A 27184-nucleotide genomic window follows, 5' to 3' on the forward strand; every position below is an offset into this window, starting at 1 on the left:
CCCCACCCCCGGTTGGCTTGGAAGCAACCACTGTCAGCTCCTCCCCCTCCTCCTCCATCCTTCCCGACATATACTCCCTTTCCCCCGCCCATTGGTTACGTCAGGCAGACAGGCCGGAGAACCAATCACGGAGCTGTATTCAGAGGCCGGCACGCGGAACCGGTCGGATCGGGCCAATGGGGGTCCTCGAAGCGGGCGCGCCCCAACCGGGCCGGAGAGCTGAAGCCGAGTGGGCGGTGCTTCCCCAGTCAGCATGTGGGCGGGGGAGGGCGGAGACCAGCAGCCGCAGAGGCGTCGACGGCGGCGGCGACGACGACGTTCCTCAGTCTTCGGGGTGGGCTCGGCGGCATAGGCCGGGCTGTGCGGCGGGCTAGGCGGTCAGCGGCGGCGGCCTTAGGAGGGCCGCGGCGCCATGGGCGGGCGGTAGACGGGTTCGGGCCGGCGACGCGAGGTGCGGCGGCAGTCGTCCGGGCCGCGGCGACCTTCCGCGAAGCCCGGGGGTGGGGAGGCCCGGGGCGGGGGTCGTCCCGGGCTGCGTGGGGCCGCGGGGCGGGGCTCGCAGGCCGTCGGGGTGCAGGAGGTCTGGGCCGCCGCGAGGAGCCGCCGCCGGTCGCTGGGCCCCGCCGCCGGGCCGCTCGACGACGACGCTCCCGCGGGGGCCCCGCCTGAGGAGGACGCGGCGGCGGCGGCGAGGCCGCGGGAGGCCGCGGAGGATGGAGGAGCGGAAGGAGGAGGGCGAGGCCGAGATCCAGGAGCACGGGCCCGAGCACTGGTTCTCCAAGTGGGAGCGGCAGTGCCTGGCCGAGGCCGAGCAGGACGAGCAGCTGCCCCCTGAGCTGCAGGAGGAGGCGGCGGCCGCCGCGCAGCCCGAGCACAAGCAGCAGAAGCTGTGGCACCTCTTCCAGAACTCGGCCACCGCCGTGGCCCAGCTCTACAAAGGTGAGGCCCGCCGCCGCCATCTTGCCGCCGCCGCCCCGCCGCCGCCGCCTCGGCCGCCTCGGGGCCGGCCGGTCGGCGGAGAGCCCCGGGGGTGGCCGCCCTGGCCCTGCCGCCGCGCCACCGCCCCGCCGCCCCCTCGCCCCCTCCTCACAAGATGGCGGCGCGGGGGGCGGGCCCGGCGGGCGGGCCGCGGCTGAGCAGGGGCCGGCGCTGGGGGCGCCCCCGTTTGGGGCCGCCGGGGGCCCGCCCGCTCCTCGGGCCCGGCTGCCGGCGCCCCTCGGGCCGGGAGGGGCCGGGGAGGGGCTCCCACTCACAAAATGGCGAAGGCAGGCGGCGGGGCCGGCCATTGTGCCCGGAGCCGGCCTCGGGGCGGGGACCGGGAGGGGGCGCCTCCGGCGGGCGCGGCTCGGCCCCGGGGGGCTGCACCTCTGAGCCCCGCGGCTCGGCCTCGTCCCCGCCGCGACCCCCTGCCCGCCGTCCTCGCAGCGAGTGTGGGATTCCGAAACCCTGGAACAAAATGGCGAAACCTAATATGGCCGTTCGGAGTGATTGACGCCCAAATAACCTCTCTTTCTCTGTGTCTCTCCCTCTCTCTCTGTGTCTTTTGTGTTTCTTTTTTCTCCCCTGCACCCCTCACCCACTTTTTCAGACCGAGTGTGTCAGCAGCCAGGACTTTCTCTCTGGGTCCCCTTCCAAAACGCAGCCACCGCCGTCACCAACCTCTACAAAGGTAAAGATAACCTTGCTGCATTGCCGCCTGAGGGGAAGGGCAGCCTGCGTCAGGGCTTGAGTCCTCCGTTGCCAGGGAGGTAGACACCCCGGCCCGGACTGCCCGAGCCTTTTCTGCGGCCGAACCCGGCCGCCGAGTGCCTGGAGCACTTGGTGGGGAGAGAGCTCCGGGGGTGGCCTGGCCGGAGCACGGATTCTCAGCTGGGGCGTCTGACCCCCTCTTCGCCTGCCTCGGGGACGTTTGACGCTGGGGGCAGTTTTGAACGTCATGTCATCGCCGAGAGGGGGCTGCTGGATATCCTGCCCTGCAGGAGACCGTGCTCCCCGTCCCCGAGTGTCAGTAGTGCTGAGGTTGAGAAGCCGAGAGGGGTGCAGCTTCTCATCGCAGAAGTCGCCCAGGGAAGAAAAGGGTTTATGGTTTGGTGCCACAGACCGACATGAGCAGCTCCTGGAAAGGATTCTTGAGAGTTAGGCAACTCAGACCGAGGTACTTTGGTAGCATTTAAGTGTGTTGAAAATCAGCTGATGGGAGTAATCTGTGCGCACGTTAACGTACTGTTCTTCCCTAGCAACCTCGAATAATTGCTTGCAGAGCTGCCATCTATCTGATTGTATATTGTTGGCAGGAAACGTGTTACCAGAGTTTGTGTCGGTAGAATTGTGCTTTATTGATAGTGTTTTTTGGGGGCTAATCTCCCGCCCCCCAGTGACCGGAAGATCTGTAAGTAAAGGTTCTTGCTCTTTGTGCGTTCTCAGTAACCATGGCATTAGATTTTGTGTCTTACGATTTTGAAGATTTGGAAATTTGGATTTGATGTCTTTTGGGGTTAAGGTTCCTATGGAGAAAGGATTTGAATTTGTTAATCTTAGGAAAAATGTAATTAAATCAAACGTTTTCAAACTTGTAGAAGCTGCTGGTAACAGTAATGGACTATGTGCACTTCAGAATTGTCAAAACAAGTTGAAGCACAGGCTGTGGACTGCCTTTTCAGGTTCTCATTTTTGTGTAAGAATGTGGAAATGGTGGCAGCATTCTATAGGAAAAATGTCCCTTCTTGTGAGATTTCCTGGGTGGAATTTGCAGTTTTGGGGGACAGTAATTTGAAAACAAACTGGTGAATGGAATGTTAATTCCAGGGAAGGAGGAACTCAGTCTAGGCTTGCAAGAAAAAGGAAACGATTAAATGTTGTCTCAGTGGTCAGCTTTGATTCTATGTAGGTGAGTTCCTTAAATTTTGACTTTTGAGTGAATTACTCTAACATTTATCAGTGCTTGAGGGTGTTAAGCATTGTCTGGAATGGCTCTTGTTTTCATCCAGAGAATTCTGAAATATTTAGTACCTGTTTTAAAAACTCCTTTCTTGGAGTATAATTTGGATATTGTGTAGTCAGTCTTCTTAAGAATCGTAGCTCAAATTTGACAAACCTACATTGAGAGAAAGCATCTACCTCCAACCCAAGCCCGCGGCACCGCTGATCTGATTGCCGTGTGTAGTATATAGTTTCTCACTTCCATTAGGTCATGAGTAGAGCTTTATGGTATGCGGTCTTTTGTGCCTGGCTTCATCCACTTCACATGTTTCCGAGATTGATCCCTTGAGTTCATACTGAAGGTGTGAATTCTGCCCCTCCTTTTTTATTTTTTACTTATTTTTTGCTGAGTAGCATTTTGTTGTGTGAGAGGTACTACAGTTCGTTCATTTGTTTGTTGCAGTTGCTTTTTGTTTGAAGCTGGGGGATGGCACCATTTTTGGTGCTTCTGTATGCCAAGCTCTTTGCCTAGGTCATGCAAAAATACGAATGTCCCCTAGATTTTCTGTTCAGTTTTTGGTGCTGTTGTGTGTTTTTATGATGTATCTCTTTAGAATTAAAGCTGGCAGTTTTGTATATTGCCTTAGGTGAGAAGATGCGTTCAAAAGCTGAACTCTGAAATTATCCCTAATTTGATTACTGGAAATGAAATTACTTTTTGTAATATATTGTTTCTGTTCAGAAGATTTAATGAGAGCGCTTCAGTTTTTTAAAAAATAAAATCACGTGATGTTCTTGGGTTATTGTGAGTATTAGATTGTTAGAACTCGTTGTATTTTGTGTTGTGTTACTGTAAAGGTAAATCTGTCTTTCTTTACCTGTTAGGAAAGGTAAGCTGTGGTTTGTGGTATTTGGTAGTGTGGCAGCATAGTCTTAACTGATTGACAGAGAAAGGATCATGCTCTGCAGAGCCTCACGTTCCTCTTTTTCAGGGTGAAGTGCTTGGGGACCAGGAATGCAGCTGTAGGAATAATTAGGTACCTTAAATAGAACTGGTACAATTAGCAAGGTAGTGTCACCAGTGCATACAGCCTGGAGTAGTGGTAAATCTAAATCATCCTTCATAGCTCTGATTAAACGTTTACATGTAATTTACAAGGGGAAAGATTTGGAGGGTCTCTTTAAGTGGACACTGCTTCAGTATTTTATATGATGAAAGACTAAAGCTAAAGCTAAAAATGGCTCCTTTTCCAGTCCGGGGACAGAGAGGTTGGCACTTGTACCAGGTTCTTGATAACCCCTAAAGGGAGCACATTGGAAGCTCAGAATGGTGGTAAAAGCTTAACTGAGGATCTTTTGGTTGCTTGTGGGCTTTTTGAAAAATCAAGTGTCAGTTTGGTTTGGCTCGGCTCGAAGGATTTAGAGGAGAGTGAGTTGTCCCTCATCGTGGACAGGATTCAGCAAAATGGAGTGTGTGGTTCCTTCTACTCCACTGAGTAGGGCCAGACTTGGGTATCCTCTTTTGGAAAGGGGAAGAAAAAATCTTGATGGTCGGTTCTCATCTCTATCTTGTTTTGGTAAATATAAAGAGGGCGATGTTTGTTTACTTTTCAGTCAGGTTCTGTTCCTGGCCTGGTACAGTTTCTGATGTCTGCAACTGAAGAGGGGAGCGAAAAGTTACTGAAGTTATTTCAGTATAAATACTGAAATATTAATATAAATACCCCTGCATTTTCCTGGGTGCCAGTCGCAATTTGTCTCCTGATTCCTCAGTAGGAAAGTACCGGTCTCCTTACCTAATGCTAACTTCTTTCTGTTTTGGGGAGGGGGGGGGGGGGTCCTTGCCCAGAAGAGAGGTTGGACTGGTGGTTGTCCTGGGATAAGGCTAATCCCATGGGCCTCAGTGGTGAGTCTAAAGTGGCTGCAGGTACCTTAGCTCTTCAGCAGAGCCCTTGAGCCAATGCTTGCTCTCACCCTACAGGGCCACTTCTCAGCATTTCCCTAGCTGACTTTTCTTCTTTAATGTTTTTGAGAGAGAGTGAGTGGAGGAGGGGCAGAGAGAGAAAAAGAATCCGAAGCAGGCTCAATGCTGTCCGCACAAAGCTTAATGTGGGGCTTGAACCCATGAACTGTGAGATCATGACTTGAGGTGAAGTTAGAGCCTTAATCTATGGAATCACCCAGATGCCCTTCCCGTTTATCTTTAAAATAGTTTTTGTTTTTTTTTTTTAAATTTTAAATTTTTTAGTGTTTATTTTTGAGAGTGTGAGCAGGAGAGGGCCAGAGAGGGAGACAGACTCTGAAGCAGGCTCCAGGCGCTGAGCTGTCAGCACAGAGCCCAATGTGGGGCTCGAATCCACTAACCGTGAGATCATGACCTGAACTGAAGTGGGATGCCTAACTGCCTGAGCCACCCAGGTGCCCCTTAAAATAGTTTTTAATTTTAATTTTTTAAAGTTAGCTCTACACCCAGTGTAGGGCTTGAACTCATGACCCTGAGGTCGAGAGTCACATGTTTCACCGACTAAACCAGCTAGGTGCCCTTGTGTTGACTTTTAAAAACTGCATCACAAACTTGAGTTGCATAGTGAGTTCTATCATCTGTGTTGGGAGGTTTCTCTTGATGCTCTTCGGGGGTTAAAGATGTTTCTGGTTCTCCCCTTGAGCACTGTTTGCCCAGGGGGCATGTCTACTCTAGCAGTGCTTAAAGAAAGCCAGCACTGCAAGCAGCACTGCTGCTATTGTCGGAGTTTGGATTTTGGGCTGTCAGTACTTAGCTGTATGGTTCTGAAGACAGGTAATGGAGGGAGATGCTTCACCATTTGTGCTCCTTCATTTTTTCCCCTGTAACTGGGGATATGTTACCCAAACCTTAGAGGACAAGAACTGAGTTTAGTGCTGGGGTATCTGGGGCAAGGTGAGTGTTGACCTTGTTGGTATTAAAGTTCTGTTTTTCAGCCTTTTCTGGCTCTGGGAAGTCCTTAAGATAAAGGGAAGAAATTCTAGGCTATTTTTTGCCTTTGCATTTTTCTTTTTTTTTTTTTTTAATCTTTAAAAATTTTAAATTTTTTTCGCCTTTGTTTTTGAGAGACAGCATGAATGGGGGAGGGGTGGAGAGAGAGGAAGACAGAATCCGAAGCAGGGTCCCGGCTTTGAGCCATCAGCACAGAGCCTGACATGGGGCTTGAGCTCACGAACCGTGAGATTATGACCTGGGCCTAAGTCAGACTTAACTGACTGAACCACCCAGGTGCCCCATGTCTTTGCATTTTTTTCTTGTGTTGAAAAAAGCTTAGTGGGAAGTACTTTCCTTTTTTATCTTTCCCTAAAAGTACTAAATGTAAATTGGATTGGCAGGTGAGAAAAATAGCACGATGCCCTTTAAGTCCTTATTTTTGAGATATCTTGATGCCAAATCCTTTTTATAATATGCTGTCTCACTTCCGTGTAGCAATCTTAGACCATATGTGGAGTGAGGGTGAGCAGGATGTACTGAGAATTTGGGCCCAGTGGTGAGCAGTTGGTGTCTAAATCAGTGGTCAGAGAAAGCATGTTCTACTTGGAGATAAATAGAATTTCATCTCCTTAAAATTTGACTTTGTGGACTTGGTTTGTGACTCACCTGTAAAAAACCCATTATTGACCTTTGAAGCTTTGTTCAGAAACGCCTTAATATGGATTATTGTTCTCTAAGTCTTAAGTTTTATTTTTAATATAAGGAGTAGTGGCCTCAATCACTAATATCCCTTGTGGATTCTGTCAGTTTTTGTAGAAGACAGTCTTTTTTTTCCTTAAGTTTATTTATTTTGAGAGAGCGCGAGCAGGGGAGGGGCATAGAGAGAGAATCCCAAGCAGGCTCCACACTGCCAGCCCAGAGCCAAATGCAGGTATTGGCCGTACAAACCGCAAGATCAGGACCTGAGCTGAAACCGAGTCGGACCCTTAACTGTCTGAGCCACTCAGGCACCCCAACAATCTTTTTCTTATATACAACTTTTCTGTAAAAGGATGTTTTGGTTGCAAATAAAGCAGAAATTACAAGGCAGACAGGCTTCAGTGGTGTGGGCATGGTTTGGCTCCTCTCTGGCTGGAAGGCTGAGGATAGGATGGATTTAATTCAGTCTGTCCTCTCAGCTCTCTACACTGTGTGTGTGCATGTGCAAAGCACGAGCTTTGTTTTGGGGCTAGTTTCAGTTCGTTGGCAGCTTGCGTCTTCGGGTCACTCACTGACGCTGACGAGCCCTGGCGCTTCTTTTTCGGGAGCTGCCAGCAGATGACTTCTTTCTACCGGCTCTTGGCCAGAGTTGGGTCACATGCTTAATCTGAACCAGTATCATAGGTACTGTTTGGGGCTGTGCAGATGAGATGAGCACTAAACCACGTGTTCCACCTCTTGAGTGAATGTGAAGAAAGCTCTCCCTACAGCTCTCCAAACAGAAACTTTGGAATCCCTTTCGGAGAGGCAGGGTGAGGACTGGATGCCAGGCAGATGAGGCCACTGCATTTCTTCCCTGGCTCCTTTCCATTGTTGTGTGTGCTGGGTGAAAATTGAGTATCTAAGTAGCTACAAGGGAGTGCTTCTTTTTGGATACACTGCTTTGTTAGGGAATATAGGAGTCCTTTTCTCAAAACTGTTGGAAAAGGCTTTTATTTTGCCTGTAGCTCAGATCTTTGTATGTAATGAAACCTTTTTCATACTTATTTGCCCTGTGGCAGACTGGTTGGTTAGTGTCGACGCGTTTCTAAGTTCAGATATTTAGTCGTTAGTATTCCTTGCAAATGTTACTTTGGTCTAGCAGTGTGTTCTCACAGTGTGTAGACCCTCTAAGGAGAGTGGGAGACGGTTTCTCTTTGGTTGGGGAAGAACTGTGTCCCTTCACCTAACTCCCAGGCACGGCCCTCTGAGCCTCAGCTCCAGTTCCTTGTCTCTGAAATGGGGAGGTCTGCTCTGGCTAACTCCCATAAGGTTTGTGAGTGTCAAAAAGCTATAAACAGTGAGATTGGGTTAATCTTGTCGGTGTCGCAAGTAACAAAATTGTGCATTTGGTCTTCATCTCGGTAATCAGGTGATTCTGTGCCTCTTGTCCCCTGCCAGTGGGGACAGGATTAGACCTGTAAAAATCTGGAATTCTGTTTCAGCTGCTTATATAAAACCCTTTTTTTTTTTTTTTTAAATATGAAACATGGGACATCTACCATGACTTGTCCGAGTCCATTTGTATTTTGAATAAGGAAATGAATGTGTTGTGCTTAAAGGTTGGGTTGACATTTTGATGCCCTTGGGGTTTGCCTAACCTTCAAGCTTCTGGCCCTGCTGCACAGAGGCTTTTTGGCTTCAGTAAAATAGCTTTGCACATAAGACTGTCCCCACAGTTTCTGTGCTCTGCATTTCTAGAATTTGGATGTCTGTCTGTCAAGGTTCAGATGTAGTCACAGCAGTCTTGGGCTGAGAGCCTTCAGAAAGCCATCCTTGCGCATGTTTATGGTGTTGCTGTTCACTAAATCAACCTGTGATGACGTTAAAATCTAGCCTAGTCAGGCCTAAGATGCTCCAGTAAGTATTCATGTGTCTCCTGTTTAGTGCAAGGTATGATGGGAGGATTTTATTTTCAACCAAGCAACAGTTTAAAGTCCTAAACATAAGGACTGTAATTGAAATGCTTTAGGGTCAGTCAATGTGACGTTTTCTGTTTAGGGAAGTAACTGAGATTGGGTTAATCTGGGTGGTGAGGTGATTGGATTCGCCTTTCAGGATATGCTGTTAATGGTACAAAACCAAGTTGGGCCCGGCAGTGCAAAAGGGTGTACCTGAAGACCTTAAATGTCACTTTTTGCTTTTCTCTTCCTGTACCTTCTAACCTGTAAAAGTCCATGTTTTAGAAAGTGCCTCATATTTAGTGTGTTCTTGGTTGGTTCTGTTGTTTCAGGCTCAGAATTTCTGAGGTGAAATAATTGGTCAATTAGGAAGACATTTTTTTTAGTTGTGTAAATTTTAAAAGAGCTTCACAACTTACATAACTGTCTTTCATCTAAACCAGTGAATAATTGCGTTTTCCAGCTTTGTTCAAATCTGTGATTGAAGCATCAGGCCCTCCTTGGGGGAGCCTGGCTGGCTCAGTTCGTAGAGCATACAGCTCTTGATCTCAAGGTTGTGAGTTCAGGCCCCATGTTGGGTGTGGAGCCTACTTCAAAAAAGAAAAAAAAGTCAGGCCCTTGCAGATCTGATTTTTGGGATTTCCTTGTGTCCTCCATCAGAACAAACCAAAATTTAGCTTTCTTCCCTGAATTGTCATTTTTTTTTTTTTTTTTTTTTAAATAACCGCTTCTGGTGGCCCCCTCCCTTTGGCCCTTGAGTTTTGTATCCAGTTTATGGAGAATTTTTTGGTGGCTGGTTTGCCAGGTGTACATTTACACGACTACTTCATCTTGGTTTGCACTGTGCAGTCCTCCTTTGCACTTGTTTTTTGTACTCCTTTTGCACTTCCAACTTTTCCCCCCTCTGTACTTCCAATTCTGGGCCTGCTTCCATTTGGTTCTTGAAAAATAAAATTTCCTCGCTCTGTTTGGAAACCCTCTTCTCCAGTTATGAGCTTGAGTATAATCATTCTTTTAGGTAGGGTGGGTTTGTAGAAACCTGGTTGCTTCTAGGTACACACGTATGTTTGGTGCTGTGGCATGGGATCAGTTTTTGCTCAAAGACATGATTTCTCTGAAAATGCTTCCGGTGCTTTCAGAATCTCTTCTTTTTAGATCTGGCTTTCCCAAGGTCATCTTAGAGTTTACCTAGTCCTGAGATTAGCTTCAGTAGAGTCTTTAAGAGATGGAAAGTGCTATAGTATACTCCTAAATGCTGTTTATGTTTAAAATGAATTTCACGCTTGCTTTGTTTCTGATGAAAGGAGAAATCAGAAGCTGTTCGTTCACATTGTAACTTGGTGTTCAAGTCTGAGATACTAGAGAAATTACTTCGTTCCCAAGCTGCTTTCTCTATCTTTAAAATAAGAATAATCTTCTTCTCAAAGTTGTGATGGAGTTTACTTTTTTTAAAAAAAATTTTAAATGTTTTTATTTATTTTTGAGACAGAGACAGAGTGCGAGCAGGGGAGGGGCAGAGAGAGAGAGGGAGACACAATACGAAGCAGGCTCCAGGCTCTGAGCTGTCACCACAGAGCCTGATGTGGGGCTCAAACTCATGGACTGTGAGATCAGGACCTGAGCTGAAGTCAGACCCTTAACTGACTGAGCCACCCAGGCGCCCTTGGAGTTTACTATTTTTAAAGCGTGCTCCCATGGACAAATTCTTCCATTAAAAAAACTTTTTTTTTTTTTTTTTTTTTTAAACAACAGGGATTTGTCATCTAAAGAACAGGCCTTGTTATAAAGTTCTGCTTATGCTGCCCTCTTGCCATCTTGTTTAATAATGCAAATTCATGGCAGTTTGGGATTCTCTGTGATGTCTGGATTATTGTGTTTCTTTCTGGAACACAGCTCTTTTTTCTTTTTCTTCCTTTCTTCCCTCCCTCCCTCTTCCTTCCTTCCTTCCTTCCTTCCTTCCTTCCTTCCTTCCTTTCTCTTTTCTTTCCTTTTCTTTCCTTTTTTCTTTTTCTTTTTCTCTTTTCTTGTCTTGTCTTCTCTTCTCTTCTCTTCCCTTCCCTTCCCTTCCCTTCCCTTCCCTCTCTTTTCTCTTTTTCTTTTCTTTTCTTTTCTTTTCTTTTCTTTTCTTTTCTTTTCTTGAGAGCGAAGGAGAGAGCAGAGGAGGGGCAGAGAGAATCCCAAGCAGGCTCTTCCCACTCCATCAGCGTGGAGTCCGATGCAGGGATCAAACTCCCAAACTGAGATCATGACCTGAGCTGAAATCAAGAGTTGGACACTTAACTGACTGATCCACCCAGGTGCCTTGGAACCATCTTCTTTTCTTTAAACTTTTTATTTATGTATTTATTTTTGAGAGAGAGACAGAGCACAAGCAGGGGAGGGACAGAGAGATGGAGACAAAATCTGAAGCAGGCTCCAGACTCTGAGCTGTCAGCACAGAGCCTGACTCAGGGCTCGAACTCATGAGCTATGAGATCATGACCTGAGCTGAAGTTGGATGCTTAACCAACTGAGCCACCCAAGCACCCCGAAACCATTTTCTTTAATGTCACTAGAAGTATACTCATGATTTTCTGCTAGCAGAGCAGTCCAACTAAAAATAAATTGCAGTGGCTTAAATTTCCCAGTTCTTTTTCCAACTGTGTAAAATCATGGGAAGAGCAGGGATTGTTTTTTTGAAAACTTGGGCTTAGTATATACAGGGAGGGGTAGTACTTACAGGGAGTCTGGGAGGCCAGTCGGAGATTTTAGTTGCAAGGTCTTTTGGGAATGATTATGAATGATGGGAAACTTTTGGGGGACTGGAAGCAGAATCCAAGTGTATACTAGGGAAAGGAAGCCTTTTCTGTTTCCACTGTGCTGTTTGGTGTTGGTGTTGACTGGTCAATCAGAATTAATTTTTCCTCACTTCTAAATTGTTTGCTGCGGCTTTCAGTGTGTTCCCAGTTCTTGGTGCTGAACTGATCTGTAAGAGTGTATCCCCAAAATGACATGGTAAATGTAGGTGGCCTGAGTGCTTTGTAATATTTAGTTCTCTGTTGAATGATGTGATGCTCCTATTTAGAATTGTGAGAATTCACTCCTTCTTTTTATTCTTTTTTAAAGTGAATTTTGAGAGAGAGAGCACGACCAGGGGAGGGGCAAAGGTAGAGAGATTCCCAGGCAGTCTCCACCCTGTCATTGCAGAGCTCAACGTGGGGATCGATCTCACTGAGCCAAAACCAAGAGTCAGATGTTTAGCTGACTGAGCCACCCAGGCACCCCAGGAATTCACTCTTTTCTGAAAGAGTGTAGAAGCTTAGTGGTTAAGAATCATGGACTCTGGAGCAAAATTCCAGCTCTCATATGTATTCTTACACCTTGGTAGAGTTACTCGGTGTAATTCACTTCCTTGTTTCCTCATTTGCACCAGGGGGACCATAGTACCATTTTCAAGGTCGTCTTGATATTTTTTTTCCTAAAGTGAAGCTGAGTATAGTACTGATAGACGTTTAATAACGTATCCATCAGAGCTCCTGGGTGGCTCAGTCAGTTAAGCGTCTGACTTCAGCTTAGGTCATGATCTCTGAGTTTGTAAGTTCCAGTGCCTTCCAGTGCCGCGTTGGGCTCTGTGCTGACAGCTCAGAGCCTGGAGTCTGCTTCGGAGTCTGTGTCTCTGTCTTTCTTTGCCACTTCCCCACCCATGCTCTGTCTCGAAAATAAACATTAAAATAATTTTTTTAAAGTAACGAATAAAACTATTATTTTTTTAAGGAACAAGGCAGAAGCTCTAGGACTGTGTGATGTTAGCTCTGAATTTAGACCGTGAAGATTTAATGCCACGTATAACACTTGAAACATGGATGAAATACCATTCAGTTGACTAAATTACTGATAGACCTCCAGAACCCCAATCTTCATGATGCTCATTTTGGTTAGCTCCTGAAATAGTTTTCTCTTAGGAGAGAATGCTGCATGGCTCTGCTGATCATGATGTATCTTTTTTCTTGTTCTTTTTTCCTAACAGAAAGCGTGGATACTCATCAGCGAAGTTTTGATATTGGAATTCAGATTGGCTATCAACGACGCAATAAGGATGTGTTGGCTTGGGTTAAAAAGCGCAGAAGAACTATTCGTAGAGAAGATTTGATCAGCTTCCTGTGTGGGAAAGTTCCTCCACCACGAAACTCTAGAGCTCCCCCAAGACTGACTGTAGTGTCCCCTAACCGAGCTACTTCAACGGAAACTAGCTCATCTGTAGAGACTGATTTGCAACCCTTCCGGGAAGCCATAGCTCTGCATGGTAAAGCCGTTTAAACATATTTCTTTGGAAAAGTGGTTAAGAGTGTGCCTGTCGACCCCTTTACACATTTAGGTTTAGGTCCAGATATATTGTCTTGTGTTTTGTCTCTTATTAGTAACTAAATGCTCCAGAAATGTTTACGCAGAATGTAAGCTAAGAACTTACCTGGGCCATTTTTGAATGTTAGCTAGCCTATCCTAAAAAATGTTTTTAGAAAGTTAGTTTGAGCTTATCAGTGTCACAGTAACAGAATCTTGCAACGTTGATTAGAATTTATTGCTTTATACTTCTTATTGTACATGTTTTCCTATTATTCTGAGTCAAACAGGAAGTTCTTGTGTCTTCAGAATTCTGTTATATTTCCAATTGCCTGGAGAACCTGGTTAGCAGCAGGCAAGTGAGGCAGGAAATTGTTGGGCTGTTCTCCTGGGGACTCCCTTTGGCCCTGTAAGTTACTGAGTGTGCCTGTCAAAGGTGAGAGTTGATGACCCAGGTGGGAATGGACAAATGTAAGAATGATTGATTTTCCTTATGTCTCTTGTCCCTTAGGTCCTTGATTTGATAGTCAGGACTGTCAGGACAGTCCATCACTATCTCCCCAGGCCAGACCTGCCAGAAGGCGGCATTCTTGGCCAGGGGGTTTAAGTATTACTGGAGAAGCCTGGGATATGCAGTCAACAAGTCTGTTGTTTGTTCCTCTCTAATACAGATTTCCAGATAGAACTGGGAGAGGTACTTACAGGACATTTAATACTGCTGTGAAAATAAAAGAACAACAAAATAATGAGACTTAGTAGATACAGAAAAGAAAACTTGAATGGTGCAGGTGACTGAGCAGAGAGAAGCAATTAGTGAATTAGGTCAGGAGTCCTGTTAGAAGTCAACATTTCTGGGCCACAGTATAGGCCATCTAAAAAACCAAGTAACCTGGTAGTAAAAAAGGTGGGATATATATGCAGAGGACATCTATATCCTTGAAGCTTTAATGCTTATGTTCTTGTTCTCTTTGGCGGACCTTGATTCTTTACCTACACCCTTCATCAGAACCTGGGGTTGGAAACAGTGTTTTTCCCTTTTGATAGTTTGATAAGTTAAAAATACATCTGTTGCAAGAGAAAGTCCCTGATATATGGATGCAGTACTTAGGACTGCCACTGTCTCATGTAGTGGAATAGTCATGCATCAGAACCTCTGAAACTCAGGCAAAAAAGAGGTCCATCTGGTCTTTGTTACAGAGTTCACATCTTTTACCGTTAAGTTTGGAACAAATGATTGGAAGCGTGTGTAGTGTCAGGTGGCTGTCCTGTCTGCGCATGGTAGGGCCGTATGCGGTTGTCTCTCTAAGCATTCTGATTTTCCTTATCGTCAAGTGCAATTTAAGATTCATTCCATACCTGTCTCGTTAAGGTTTCCTTTTTCTCTATTCTACTATACTTAAGAAGATAGTTTTAAGACACACAGATGCCACTCCTGTTATGAAATCTTAGTGCAATTGTATACCTTGTAAAAAGGGCCAGCTTCCCCCAACCCCTCTTTAGACTGTTCAACTTGTGGTTTATTATTTTCCTGAACTTCTGTTGGAGTTTTAGTGACAATGTAGTTTTAAGAAGAGATTATATTTATAATTTTGACTTAAGTTTAAATTGTGAGGTTTGAGAAAGTTCATAATTATAAAGCTATGTAGAAAAATAATCTTTCCCTTCAATAAAGTTTCCCATTAGCACAAGTCCAGAATATAGTGGAGACTCAGTGTACTCTTTACTCTTACTCCTAAGGTTCATACCCTGAATTTGTGTCTTAAAACAGTCTAGTAATGTGGCCTCTTGAAAGAGTGTACAGAAACATAAATTGCATCGTGTTTTGTCCTATAGTGGTTTATAGAGGACATCGATGTGTTGAGAATGCTAGTCTGGTTTGAGTGTTTACAATGACTGGAATGATTTCTAGTAATAGGGCATTGCTAACTAAGTTGTAAGGCAGATTAATGACCAACTTTGTAACCAGCGGTCCTAGTGATTTGATTTATTGGATAGTCTATAAATTGAAGTGAAAGCTGTTTAGATGATCTTTGAAAACATATTTGGAGACATCTCAATTAGGGCACATACTTGTCAGAATTTAGTTTTGCATATAATTTGCTTAACCAGATCTGTGAAATGTAATTGAAGTCAAATTGAAGTTCTTAGGAATCTGCATTGGAAGGAGAGTCTAAATTTATGAAGTTTTAGGGTATGGGTTGGTGGGGGAGGGGTGCATAGGAGAAGCACTGTGTATTGAAGCAAACTTCTAAAGTTTATAAACCGCAAACATGAGTATAGGGGATTCACACCATTCTATCCCTTTTTATAAGACAGGACGGTTCCCCCCCCCATAGTTTTTCTTTATCAGTTCCGAAACACCTGTACCAAGCACCCTAAATCTATCTAAAATACGCATTTTTATTTGAAGAAAAATGGCAAAGATGTAAGGTACTTACAGTACATTTATTTCTTACACTGTGTGTGATAGTAAGATCCTCTGATTAGTACCTCATCTGCCTCAGACCGAACCCAATTTCAGTCATACATCCATCAGATGGTTAGCAAGCAGTTTCAGTCAGATCTGTTGGTTACTGAAGCTTACAGAACATAATCAGTCCTGTGCTTTGTTCTGGCTCTTGTCTGCAGCATAGGTCGCTTTTTTTCTGAGTACCATGGCATCTAGTCATCTGGATCTTAAACTCACCAAGAAGTCCGGGAAACACAGGCATGTGCTACACGTGCAGCTAGGACCTGCCGCCTCATTTTTAACGTAATAGAAGATTTCAGGTGGACCTAAAATCCTCTGGACCGTTTTGGTGGTTCTCAGTCTCCCTTTCTGATGATGTGGCTTAGGCATGCCTTCTCATCTGGAGTTTCCCTTTTCTTTGGTCTTTTCTTTGTCTGCTCCTTCAGCCTCTCACGTTTCCTCAGGTTCTTGACTGACTTAGATTTCACTCCCGCGGTTTCGAGCCCTCGCCGCCTTCTGCAGGCCCCTTGCTTGCAGTTTCGCCCACTTCGGGCCTGCCGGGCGCGCGTGTTCTCTCCTGTCCACCACGCCACCTCTGCAGGCAGGGCTCTCACACAGGGCTTCACGCGGACTCCCCTTCCCGCCCCGTCAGCAAATACCTGGCTTTTCCTCATGGAGCCATCCAGATGCGTACATGGCAGATTCTGTGCTGTCTCTGGGAATATATAAATGAAGAGTGAGTGCTTCCTTTTTTACTGAGGCCAACACATACTTGGAAAATTTAATGTCCTGAGCATGGTTTGTGTATGATGTTCTAAGGGCAGAAAGGGACATTTTACAGTGCACACTGGCTGTACGTTAAGGGAAGGCTCTTTGGAGAGGATAAACCCTGGGCTCTTGGAATAATCTTCCTGCTCTTGCTTCCTGGCCCTGAGATGACCCAGTTGCCAGTCCGTGTTTCCTGAGGCCACTGGAGCAGTCCTTTCTGTCTCGTCACTTGACTGAAAAATGACTTTTGTTGATGGAGAAATACGTTGAAGTCAGAACCCAGCACTGAAAGGCCCTTCTGATTGGATCTTCACCGTGGGTCAGATATCTTAGCTATACTGTCTCATGTGTGAAATAGCTCCGTGCTCTTTTCCAGTTCTTTCCCTCTGCCTGCTCATACTTTAAGACTGATCAAACGCTTCTTCCGTAATGAAGCTTTCGTTCTCCCTTCTGAAGCCTTCCTTGAGCTGTTAATCTGCTCTTTCTCTTTAGATTTGCTTCTTTGGCTGTCCTTTCCAACATGGGGCTACCTTAGGGCAGGGCCTGGTCTTAAAGTTTCTGCCTTTACCAGAACCTGGCAAAGAACCCGGTGTTAGATGTATTCTAAGTTGAACACAGAGTTCAGAGGTCTGTTATGTGAAAATATATAGTACAGTGGGTGCAGAGAACCTTTAGAAAGAGTTGAGGATCAAGATCCCCAGATGACTATAATAAGGGTAGAAGTAATGGTGTACCTTAGGAGAGCTACAAAGTAAACTCTTTAATTAGAACAACCAAGACTCGAATGGGGTTTGAGGATGATGTACCATTACAGCTATTTTAGTGTTTACTTAGTGCAAGCAACTCAGCTTAGGACGTTCTCATTTAACCTTACACTTGCCCGGAGTTACTACCATTTTGTTGACGAAGAAAGGGCGTATCTGGCCGTGATGGAACAGATGAGTAACTGGTAGAATAGGTATTCCGGATCTGCCTGTATACACACTCTTAACCACTGTGCCTCCATATTTGTGCATTTATGGTCCTTCCCCCATGGGGTTAGGGGTGGAGTGGGGTGGGAAAGATCCCTAGGCTTACTTTTCTTCTCTAAAGACATCAGAAAATACATGAATTTTGTATCTTGGGGTTTTCGCCATGGGTGAACCTTGAGAAGTAGGCTTGAAGGTGAATGGTTCGGGGCCTGTATTTCTGCTTCATTTAGTAGGAAGAATATTTATTTAGGCTTTTGTGTGTAGGCTACATTCCCGGTATGACCTTGGGCAAGATGGTTTACTTTCCCAAGGCAGTCGTCTTTGTAAGATGTTAGATTAAATGAGAAACAAGCAAGGTACTTAACCTTTCACAACACCTTTTTACCTTGGGAGAAGTGGGATTTTCGGTTAGTTCTGAGTCCTGTGCAAAGAGTGTTCTCTTTGCCTCTGGGTGGCATTTTATTGCAAAAGTAGGCCTGGAGATCAGGTAGCCTTTGAGGGTACTTTTTCCCTCCTCTTTTCAGTAAGGATGCCCTTTTAAATTGCATATATTACTCCAGAGGGGAAGGATAATTTAAAACTTACTGTTTATAACTTACGTTCCTTGCTAGGATCTTGTGCTTTTTTTTTTATCTTGATATAAATCTGTGGAGTTAGTGAGGTTCTCTTTCTACTGGATGGACAGACTTTGACTTGACTTGCCCAAGCTAGTGTTATATCTGGAAAGCCTTAGATGAAATCTGGTCTCCTCGTTCTGAGTTCTGTTCATTATCATGCGGGTTAGGAAAGGGTCGAGAGTAAGATTGGGGCATAGATTGGGGCATACATTCCTGGAAGGGGGGAGAGAGCTGATTAGGAGAAGGAGCTGGATACCAAGTCACTTCGCTCGCTCTTTTGATACCGGCATTAAAGCCTCCTCACATCATCTTGTGGATGGTCTTTGTAGGTTCTGGCCCTGGTTCAGACTGTTCTGTAAAAATCAGAAACACTTGGTTTGTGTTCCAGAGGTCATTTTGATGGCATTCTTGACTGAAGTACTAGGAATTAACATCACTGGGCCTGGGTCGTCCTGTAAAATTCATCAGTTCAGACTCAGGCCCCTAGCATGCAGGGTGTCGTGTCCTAATAGGCACTGCTGTTGCTGTCATTGGCATTTGGCTTTAGGATCTCCCATTGTCCAGTTTTAAGTTCCTTTGGTGTTTAAAATAGGAAGTTTTAAAAAGGCAGTGGGATGCTACATTCACCAGTGTAAGTACTGAAAGAGGCTTAGGCAACCCAGCATTTACATGACCCTGGAGAATTTCAAACAAAGGAAAGTTTGTTTTTTCAAAGAAAGCATTTTGTGAGTTAAGCCAGCAGCTCTTTAAGTATTGAAGTCTGAAGTCTGAATCCTTTTTAGTTTGAAATCCTGCCTTTTTTTTTTTTTTGTGGCTGTAGTCTTATGAGTTCTGATTTCTGCAGTTCATATCCTTCCGTGGAAGGGGTGGTCATTTAAAAATAAAGTATATATTGTCATTTTGCAGCCTTTTCTATTGCCCAGCATTTTACTGAAAGTAAATACCATGCAGTCTATTAGAGACTAGTGGCAGGGGCCTGTGTGATACAAAGAGGAGTTAGGTAATGTCTTTGAGGAATTTCTAGCCTGATAGATTTCTATGAGAGCATTTGAAGTGTTCAAACCTAGGCAGTCAGATTGAGGCACGGTACATTGCCTTCGGAGTTCATAGACTCCATTTATGGCTACTTGCTTTTTTTGCCTTTAGTCTTCTCTGGACTACGTACATGGTGATTCTTGTTCTCTTAAATCATTAAGTTGCTTGACAGATTCTTGGACATGGAGAAAACTGGGTGTAGGGCTTTTTGGAAAATTGTGTAAGGTCAGGTAGGAATTTAACTTAGGAAAAATGTAGGGCCTTTTCCTAGTTTGTCATACTCAGGGTATAAAACTGATACCACCTTCTCCTAGGGTTTATGGAAAGCTGTGATTCCAGGCAGCTTGAACCAGTCGGGTTTTCGTACTCCTCTGAGCACAGGTTTTTGTAGCTTTGGTTAATTTGGTCAGCACTTCGTTTGGCCTGTGTGCTCTAGAGTGGTACAGAAGAGAAGTTAGGAAATTCCAGTGAGAGCAAAGCTTCTTGATACAATTTCACCTGAGATCCAGTACATTTAAGAAGAAATTAAGTAATTGTGCTTGGTTCTGTCTCTTCCTTAAGGATTCTTGTCCCCTTCCATCCTAGAGGTAAATGTTTAGAAATATTCTTACTGCACCGGTGCTTAGGTTAAGCGATTTTACACTGGTGGAGTAGTGTAAAGGAGACTCTTGTAACACTGCAGAGGACTAACTGGAAATCCATGTACCTGTCAAGGTGCTCCCTTCTCTTGCCCACACTCCCTGTGCAGCGTGTGGGACAGTGCTAGAGACTTGACTGTGTGCGTGTCTGCATCTTCCTGAAATAACAGAACTGTCAGTAGTTATTTTAACAGCAAAATATTTTTTTAAAAACTTATTTGGAAATAAAGATGTAAGAGATTTAATGCACCAAAACAATCACCTCTCTTAAATGCTTAGAAAAATGATTATTTCAAAGAAGCTTCTTTAATTAAAATTCATCTCTGAAGGCTGGAATCTCTAAATTACGGCCTTTGTTCAAACCAGCTTTTGGGAATGAGGAAAATGAAGGCAATTAACAGCATTAAAATTTTTGATGAAAACTTGGCATTTCTTTATGTTAAGATTAGATATTAGCTGCTGAAGTTTCTGGGGTAGGACTTCACTAAAGCTACCATCAATGATACGAAATTGTTTGGAAGTTGGCAGTAAAATTTTCTTGGACAGTTTTTCATTGATGTGAAAAAGGAGTCCATGCAGCCATGCCTCAAAGCCAGTTCGTGCACCTAGTACTTAATGTCCTCCGGTAGTTTATGAAGCACTTGAACATTTGAGTTTAAATTTTCCACTAGTCTTCTGATTTACAAATAACATTCTCTTGGAAAGTTTGAAAATTTCCGAAAAGTAAAAAATTCAGTATCTTGTTATCTGACTATACAGAGATAACCACAGTTAAATGTTTGGTGCATTTTCTTTCAGTCTTTTTTTTTCAATGTATAAATATTAAAATTATTTCATAGTTGAGATCATACTGCATATATGGTACTGTATCTTTTTTTCATTTTAACGTCGTGAGCATTTTTCCCATGGCATTAAAATTGTCTTTGAAAAACTGAAAGCATTGGGCTGTCAGCATAACTGAAAATGTTTTCTTGGTGTGACACATGTATCTTTGTAATTGGTTTGATTTAGTGTGCTTTACTTCAATAAAAATTCAGTATTACAATTTACATATTGGGGTGGGGAGTGGTATCTACTTCAAATTACTAAAATCTTAGTAGAATTCTTTTTTCAGTGATTTGAACTCCTTCCTTGGTGCATTTCAAACACAACATTTACACACAAGTGCTTGCTTGCTTCAAAACCTCAGAACACCACTTTGTGCACAGGGAGCTCTGGCCATTTGAATAGTGCAATTCATTTGAAATGCAAGAATGCCAGTTTCCTAGGGTTCCAGTCAGGAAGTTCTCACTTGGTTCAAATTGTGGGGATTTCAAATCCCCTCTCATGCTGCAGATGAAAAAAACTGGTGGAGCGTATCTGCCGAGCATTCTGAGCCTGTGCTGAGTGGATCGACAATGACAGTCCTCCGCCTTTTCTCCTCTGGGGCTGGCCCTCTGCTCTCAGTCTTAGGGAGTTGGGGAGCAGGTAGAGAGTGTAGAGGCGGCCTCCAGGCCACGGGCTGCTGGACGGAGGAAGGGGGGGGTGCATCGGTCTGCATTTGCTCTTTCTGTGCCTATATGTGATCTAACTATGTGCTGGTAAACTGGAATTACATGTAATTAATTCTGAAAACAGGATTATCTTATTATCTGAAGCATGAACTTGGTATGAAAATAATAGTTATGTGCTGCTCTTAACATTTGACCATGTAACCTAGATACCTATAACCTGGACTGTAACTGTTTTAGCTCCAGTGGGAGCTTTCTTTTTAAAGTATGATTAAATCATCCTAATCTTTTTTTTTTTCCCCTCCCTCCTGCACTAATCATTTAAAACGAATGCAGAAACTTTAAAACTGCTAAGTTTATCTTGTATTAAGCAATGGAGACTTTTCTGTCTAATCATACTACTTGTTCTGCTTTTTGTCAACTGATACTCCCATAGCCCTTTTGAAAAAGTGTGTTTTGGTAGAAATTAAGTTGTATGCCCTCGGGCTGTACAACTTAGTTTTTAGTTCTGAAGCATGTTCAGACTCTCTGTACTTGTATAGGCCTGATTGTTCATGTGGCTTAGCTAAGGTTTCCTGAAGCATCTTCCAGTAGCTGTCATTGGTTTGTAAAATAAAATTTGGGCTGTTTAAAATATATATTTTTTGGTTGTTAATCTTAATTTTTTTTTTTTTTTTGACACGAAAGTGTTTTTGGGGAAGATTTTCAGCTAGTTAAATGTTGAAAAGAATTTTCACTGCTGAGAGTAGGTAGGAGGAAGCTCATGTTGCACATTGTGGTTGCACTTGAGCTGCCCAACTAAAGCCCCCAGTCATACACTCAACAGAAGAAAGATGGCAGTTGCCCAGCAGTTACTGGGGAATTTTCAAATGGACCAAATTGATATTTAATGTCTCTTCTTTTTCACGGAGAATAGCAGTGGAAACAATAGAAGTGTTTGCTTGATGTGCCTGTTCACTTCTGGTGGAGTATTCTGCGAGCCTTGGGTATTTGTCCTTAGGTGTTAATAAACATGTTGCTATGTTAACAAGAGGGGTTCAGGGTGGGGGGGGTTGTTGAGTTCTTTTGATGGTTTCAAATGATAAAGGGGATTAATTACTGAAGTTAGCCCAGTTTCGTGCCGAAGGCCTAAATTTTGCAGTCTAATTATCTTAGGACTTCCTGTATTATGAACCAGCTATGAAAAGGTTCTTGTTTTAATTTCACGGACACCTTTTAGTAGTTTGTTTCAGGCCGCTAGGTTGGAAAAAAGAAAGCACAGCACATAGAACTTGGGGGGAAAAAACATGCCAGCAATTTGGGAATAACTTAAGTTTTTAAAAACTTGATGGCAGAGATTTAAGAGACAAGAGCCACCTGGGTTTATTTCCGGGCTTTGGAGAGGGGATGAATGCCAGCAGGTTTGGGTTTCAGTGCATTTCAAAATGGATAGACTTTGAAGCACTCCCCTGTTCGCAGGATTGAGCGAATGCTGTGTGCCAGGCACCATGTACGTTAGGTGGAGATGAAGCTACACGATTGTACCGCGTTGCATGAAATGAGCCCAAGATGTTTCTTTCCCTTTTATTTATTTTTTAATAAACCTGCATGGCCTGAGGAAGAAGCAGCGTGTAGCGCCTTTTTGATGTTAAATGGGAGAGGTCCAGCAGGCAGTTAGAACTGTGGGTGGGCCCATGTGCACAGGAGAGATCCCCTGTGCTGTGGAAAACGATGCCTGTCGGTAAGCTAAGGGGTCGAGGACACCACCCTGCGTGGTACCCAACTTGTCCGGTGGAAGTGAACCCCGCAGAGGCCACTGAGGAAGGAGCTGGCGGGCTGCAGACAGGAAGGAGTGGAGAGTTTCAAGCAGGAGGGAAGCAGAGCCAGCCAGAGACTAAATAGGAGAGAGGTGGCAGAGTCAGGAAAGGAGCCTCAGGGCAGAATAGGTGCCGGAGGAGCTGGGGGCCAGGCGTCAGCAGGTGCACACGGTGGAAGAGAGGCGCTGGCCAACCTACCAGAGCTGCTTGGCCGTGCACATCCGCTCTCCCGGTGGTGTGGGAGCATGAGGCCTGAGAGAGGCCAGGCGCAAGACCCTGTAGCCGCTTCATGCTAAAATCATGTTGACTTGAAGAGTGTAACAGTCAAGGGGAACATTAGATTGTGCTTAAGTTTTGAGTCGCAGCTCTTGCTTACTAGCTGTGTGACCTTGGGTCGCTTACTTAACCTTTTAACCTCCGTTTCCCATCCGCACACAGACCATATGGATGTCGTAGGATCACTGTGAGGATGAAAATTAAAAGTACTTAACGTAGCACCTGCCTCACACAGGAAGTACTCCCAAGATTAGTGCCTCTATTAATTTTTTTTTAAATAGGCACCAGCCTTGCAATGGCTTAGAGCTAAGGAGTGACATGCCCACCCTTCCTCTCGCCACCAGTGGGAGGGAGGACGCATCTTCCACAGGCAGAGCAAGGAGGGGGCTGATGGCTACCAGGTAGGGAGTTTGAGAGCAGGAAGAGGTGTGGGCTGCAGAACACAATCAGCATAAGGGAGGCTGTTGACGCCTGCAGCCTGAGAATGTTCACAGAGTATTTGTAGAGTCAGAATAATGTCAAAGTTGATGTGGTAGAAAGAGAATTTTTTTCTCAACATTCAAATTTGAATCACATTAACAGTATAAACTAGAATGGGCCCCTACCAGACCAACCTCTAAGCTCATTTTAAAATCTGAGAAGTTCTGTTCTTTGGGAACATGGAGTATCCTAGGTCATAGTCTATGAATTTAGTCAAGCAATAACAAAAACCCTGTGTGAGGCTAGAATAGCGTAAGGGGAAGTTCGTAAGGGAAATCCACCGTTCGTGATGTTAGGTTTTCAAATTCAACGCTGTGGTTAATGTTTCCTGGCGTCTCTTGGGCCTTTCACAGGTTCATCCTGAACATTTCAGAGTGGAACATATGTTTGCCTCCTTAACTGTTCAGGAATCTGAGGGATGAGTGTCCAGCGTTGGGTGCTGGGTCTGTTCTGGATTTAATTCAACCTTGAAGGCAGCAGGATTTTTTTATACGGCCATAGGCACTACCTCCTTCTCAGAGGGATCATCCATGATGATAAGTGAGGTTGTCCCGAGGAGACCAATCAAGTCCAGACCTTGGGCGATCGTATAGCTTGTTTCATCCAAGGGCAGACTCACTTTGTGCTTGAGGTCCCTGCGTACTTTTTCAGTAGTGACCCCTTTTTTGGGCTGTAGCGTGCACGGTTTTGGATGATCATTTGGGGGAAGTCGGAATGAGCCCACTCAGACCTAGAAATCATCGCTCCCCTTCGTGCACGTACACACACTATAGGGGGATCTATTGGGGGTGGTGACTCTGGATAACCAAAATGTCCTATTTAAAGCATGCGCTTGCTGTCCTCAGCCATAAATTATAAGCAGTATATACCCAGTAGAGTAGATGGGAGGGTTTTGTGATCTGTGTATCCACCTTATACGGTGCTTGCGACAGAGTATGCTTCCCAGAGTTGTAATTACCAATATTGTAAATAGTGGTAGTCTTCCCAATGAAACATCTACGCCAAAAGCCCGGCGATTCATTTTTCCAGAAGGAAACATAACTGCCCCCTGGTGACTCCTTAAGAAAACAGGCAGACCTCCTTTGACACTATGAAACATTGAAAGTAAAGTGGGTTGCTTTCAAGAGGGTTAAATAATCGAGCAACTCTAAAACCTTTTTTCTTCTTCCTAGGTCTTAGTGGTGCAATGGCTAGTATAAGCGTGCGTTCGAGTACCCCAGGCTCTCCTACACATGTAAGCAGTGGATCGAATGCTAGTCGAAGGAGAAATGGACTCCATGATGTCGATTTGAACACTTTCATATCAGAAGAAATGGCACTCCACTTGGACAATGGTGGAACTAGAAAGCGTACCTCAGCCCAGTGTGGCGATGTCATTACAGACTCACCAACCCATAAACGCAACAGAATGATCTAAACTACAGACATTTTCACACCCACCATGCTGCTTGAAAGCCACTCGATCCTCCACATATACTCTTATTGCAAAGGAAACATGAGGCCATCTTCCCTTGTTCACTGTTTAAGACAAGTGAATTCTATAGTGGTTGCCATAAAAGGAAGCTCTAGGTATTTACAGTAGATGCCTCTTGTAACCATGGCTTTCTTAAAACTATAATCCTAGCAGAGGACATCAGACATCGTGTAGTCATTAGCAAGATCATCATAGGCAAACATATTATCCGTTCCAAGGCTAAAAGTGACCTTAACTGTATTTATTCTCAAAGGGAAAGGAACTATCAGATGTTATTTGGTTATATAGAATGCTTCCCCCACCCCCTCCCACCCCCACTCCCCTTCTTCTTCTTTTTGGTCCATTTCCTGCTGCGTTGAGTATTTTGCTTCAACAGTATTGCCAGGTTCCTAAAATGATCTCAGACCCACGATTTGGCTTCCTCGTCAAATCTGCAGGCTTCCAGTTTTTGCAGCGGCCCTGTACCGTGCACCTGGTCTCTCTGTAGTCCACAGTGTGCAACTTCTAATGATGGGACTGTGCCCTGGTTTTAGTTTTCCAAGCAGTTTCTGATTCTGGTGATTGTGTGATGTAAAGAGGTGCTATGATGGTCATGCAATTAATACTTAATATTGAATCAATACACAGAACTTTATTGGATTCACTTTGTGTGTGTTAGCGCTCTAAAAGTAGCAATATGATTATTAAAGTGCCCCCCCCGATTGACCCCGTAGGCTTAAAATACTCCTGTTTTAAGACAAGTACTACTTCCCACGCAGGGTACTGTTCCTTACGGTAAATGTAAACTTGTAGACTGCATTCAAGGGGGACCTACAGTAGTGAGGTCATGAACTTGGAGGATGGGCTTCCTTTTTGGCTCAGCATTAGCGAGAGGGAGTTGGATGGTGGGGGAGGGTAGGTATTCCAGTCTCTCATGTCCTTTTCTATCTACATTTTTCACGAATGCCCTACTTTGTGCAGTTTTCCATTGGAGTTGGTGGAAGATAAAGGTCTTCGATCTGCCAATAATGTGATCGCAACCTAAGTAGCAACCCCCCCACTCTCCAGTCCCCCCTCCCCTAAAGAGTGCAGTTTGGAATCTCATTCTGGAAAAGATGGAATCGCATGGAGGCTTCTCTAGATGTTAGTTAGACCTAAATAAAGGTTCTGAGTAGATTCCTCTTTTGGTCCCTTATAAGACCTCTTGTAGCCACAATGTTTTAGAGCATGCTTCACCTTCATTTTTAATATCTTGAACTGAATGATAGTCTTTTTTAGATGAAGAACTGATGTCAGCCTGCCAGGTACTGTAATTTATTCTATCATATTATTATGTTATATATCAAGTAGGACAGTGAAAATGTTTCCTTGCAAACTTGTAGTCCAGTATCAGTTAACTTCCTGTTTTTATCCTTAAAAGACCACTGCAGATCAGTGGGTTTTTCCAGTAATTACTCACAGCACTTTGTTAAAGTTTGCAATTCCTTCAGCCATTTAATAATATCTTTCTGTGAAGAAACTTTGCTAAGTTAACCATAATATTCATGGACTGGGTGGGAGGTGAATGGAATGTTAGAAATGTTCTGTATTCATATAGATATAGCCCTATTTAAAACAACAACAAAAAAAAAAACCCAACAGAACAAAAGTCAATTCCATAGTAAAACTTAGGACTGAAAGTGAGGTATTTGAAAATTTTTGCAAAAAGTGGATCATTCTTTTTTGTTTGAATATAATAGCAGGAAGAATTATACCTGAAACAGACGAGCCTGTGTATTAGGAATACTTTTAAGCTTCCCTTTGGAATATGCCCAGAAATGCATTTGGAGTTACCATTGTTTTTTTTTTTTCCCCATCGTTGTAAATTTAGATTCTGGAATTGGCGTTTGGTGTGGTGTGAAGCGTAGCTCACAAGTGGCCAGACCCCCTCTTCCTGAAGGATTTTGAGATTGAGGAACGCCTGTATAACCCTCCCTTTATGCCTTGGTTCTCTAGTTCCTCCTTCCGAAGAATAACAGGTTTTTTTAAATTTTTTATTTTTGGTTGTTTTTTGTTTTAGTTGGTGCTCTGACGCTGAATCTCAGTACCCTTTACTCTCGATTGTCAAATTTTGATAAAACATGTGCCATTTTCTTTGGTTAGAGAAAGCAGGTCTTAATGTCTGCCAGAACACGATTTATATGCCTTATTGGCTCCATTAAACTTTTTAAGAACTTTAGCATTCGTTACTTTTTTCCACTGCATTGAATCTCAAATGCGATTTGTCAACCTCCTCGTAACTCCCCCCACCCCCGCTCTGTCTCCCCTGCTCTCTCCCGTGCCCCCTGAGCACAGAATAACTCTTCACATTTAGGAGTAGAAAGGGAAACGATTTCTC

General features: G+C 44.3%; 1 protein-coding gene across 1 annotated transcript; it reads left to right on the forward strand.

The window, feature by feature from the left end:
* Nucleotides 1–332: 332 nt before the first annotated feature.
* HAPSTR1 (HUWE1 associated protein modifying stress responses) lies at nt 333–27025 on the forward strand. Its single transcript, XM_019468559.2, has 4 exons — nt 333–939; nt 1589–1669; nt 12521–12796; nt 24527–27025. Exons 1-4 carry the CDS (start codon nt 714–716, stop codon nt 24769–24771), a joined length of 828 nt encoding a protein of 275 aa, XP_019324104.1. The 5' UTR covers nt 333–713; the 3' UTR covers nt 24772–27025.
* The last annotated feature ends 159 nt before the right edge of the window (nt 27026–27184 follow it).

This window comes from Panthera pardus, unplaced genomic scaffold (genome assembly GCF_024362965.1).
Source record: "Panthera pardus isolate Hobbes unplaced genomic scaffold, ASM2436296v1 HiC_scaffold_5, whole genome shotgun sequence".
Lineage (NCBI taxonomy): Eukaryota > Metazoa > Chordata > Mammalia > Carnivora > Felidae > Panthera > Panthera pardus.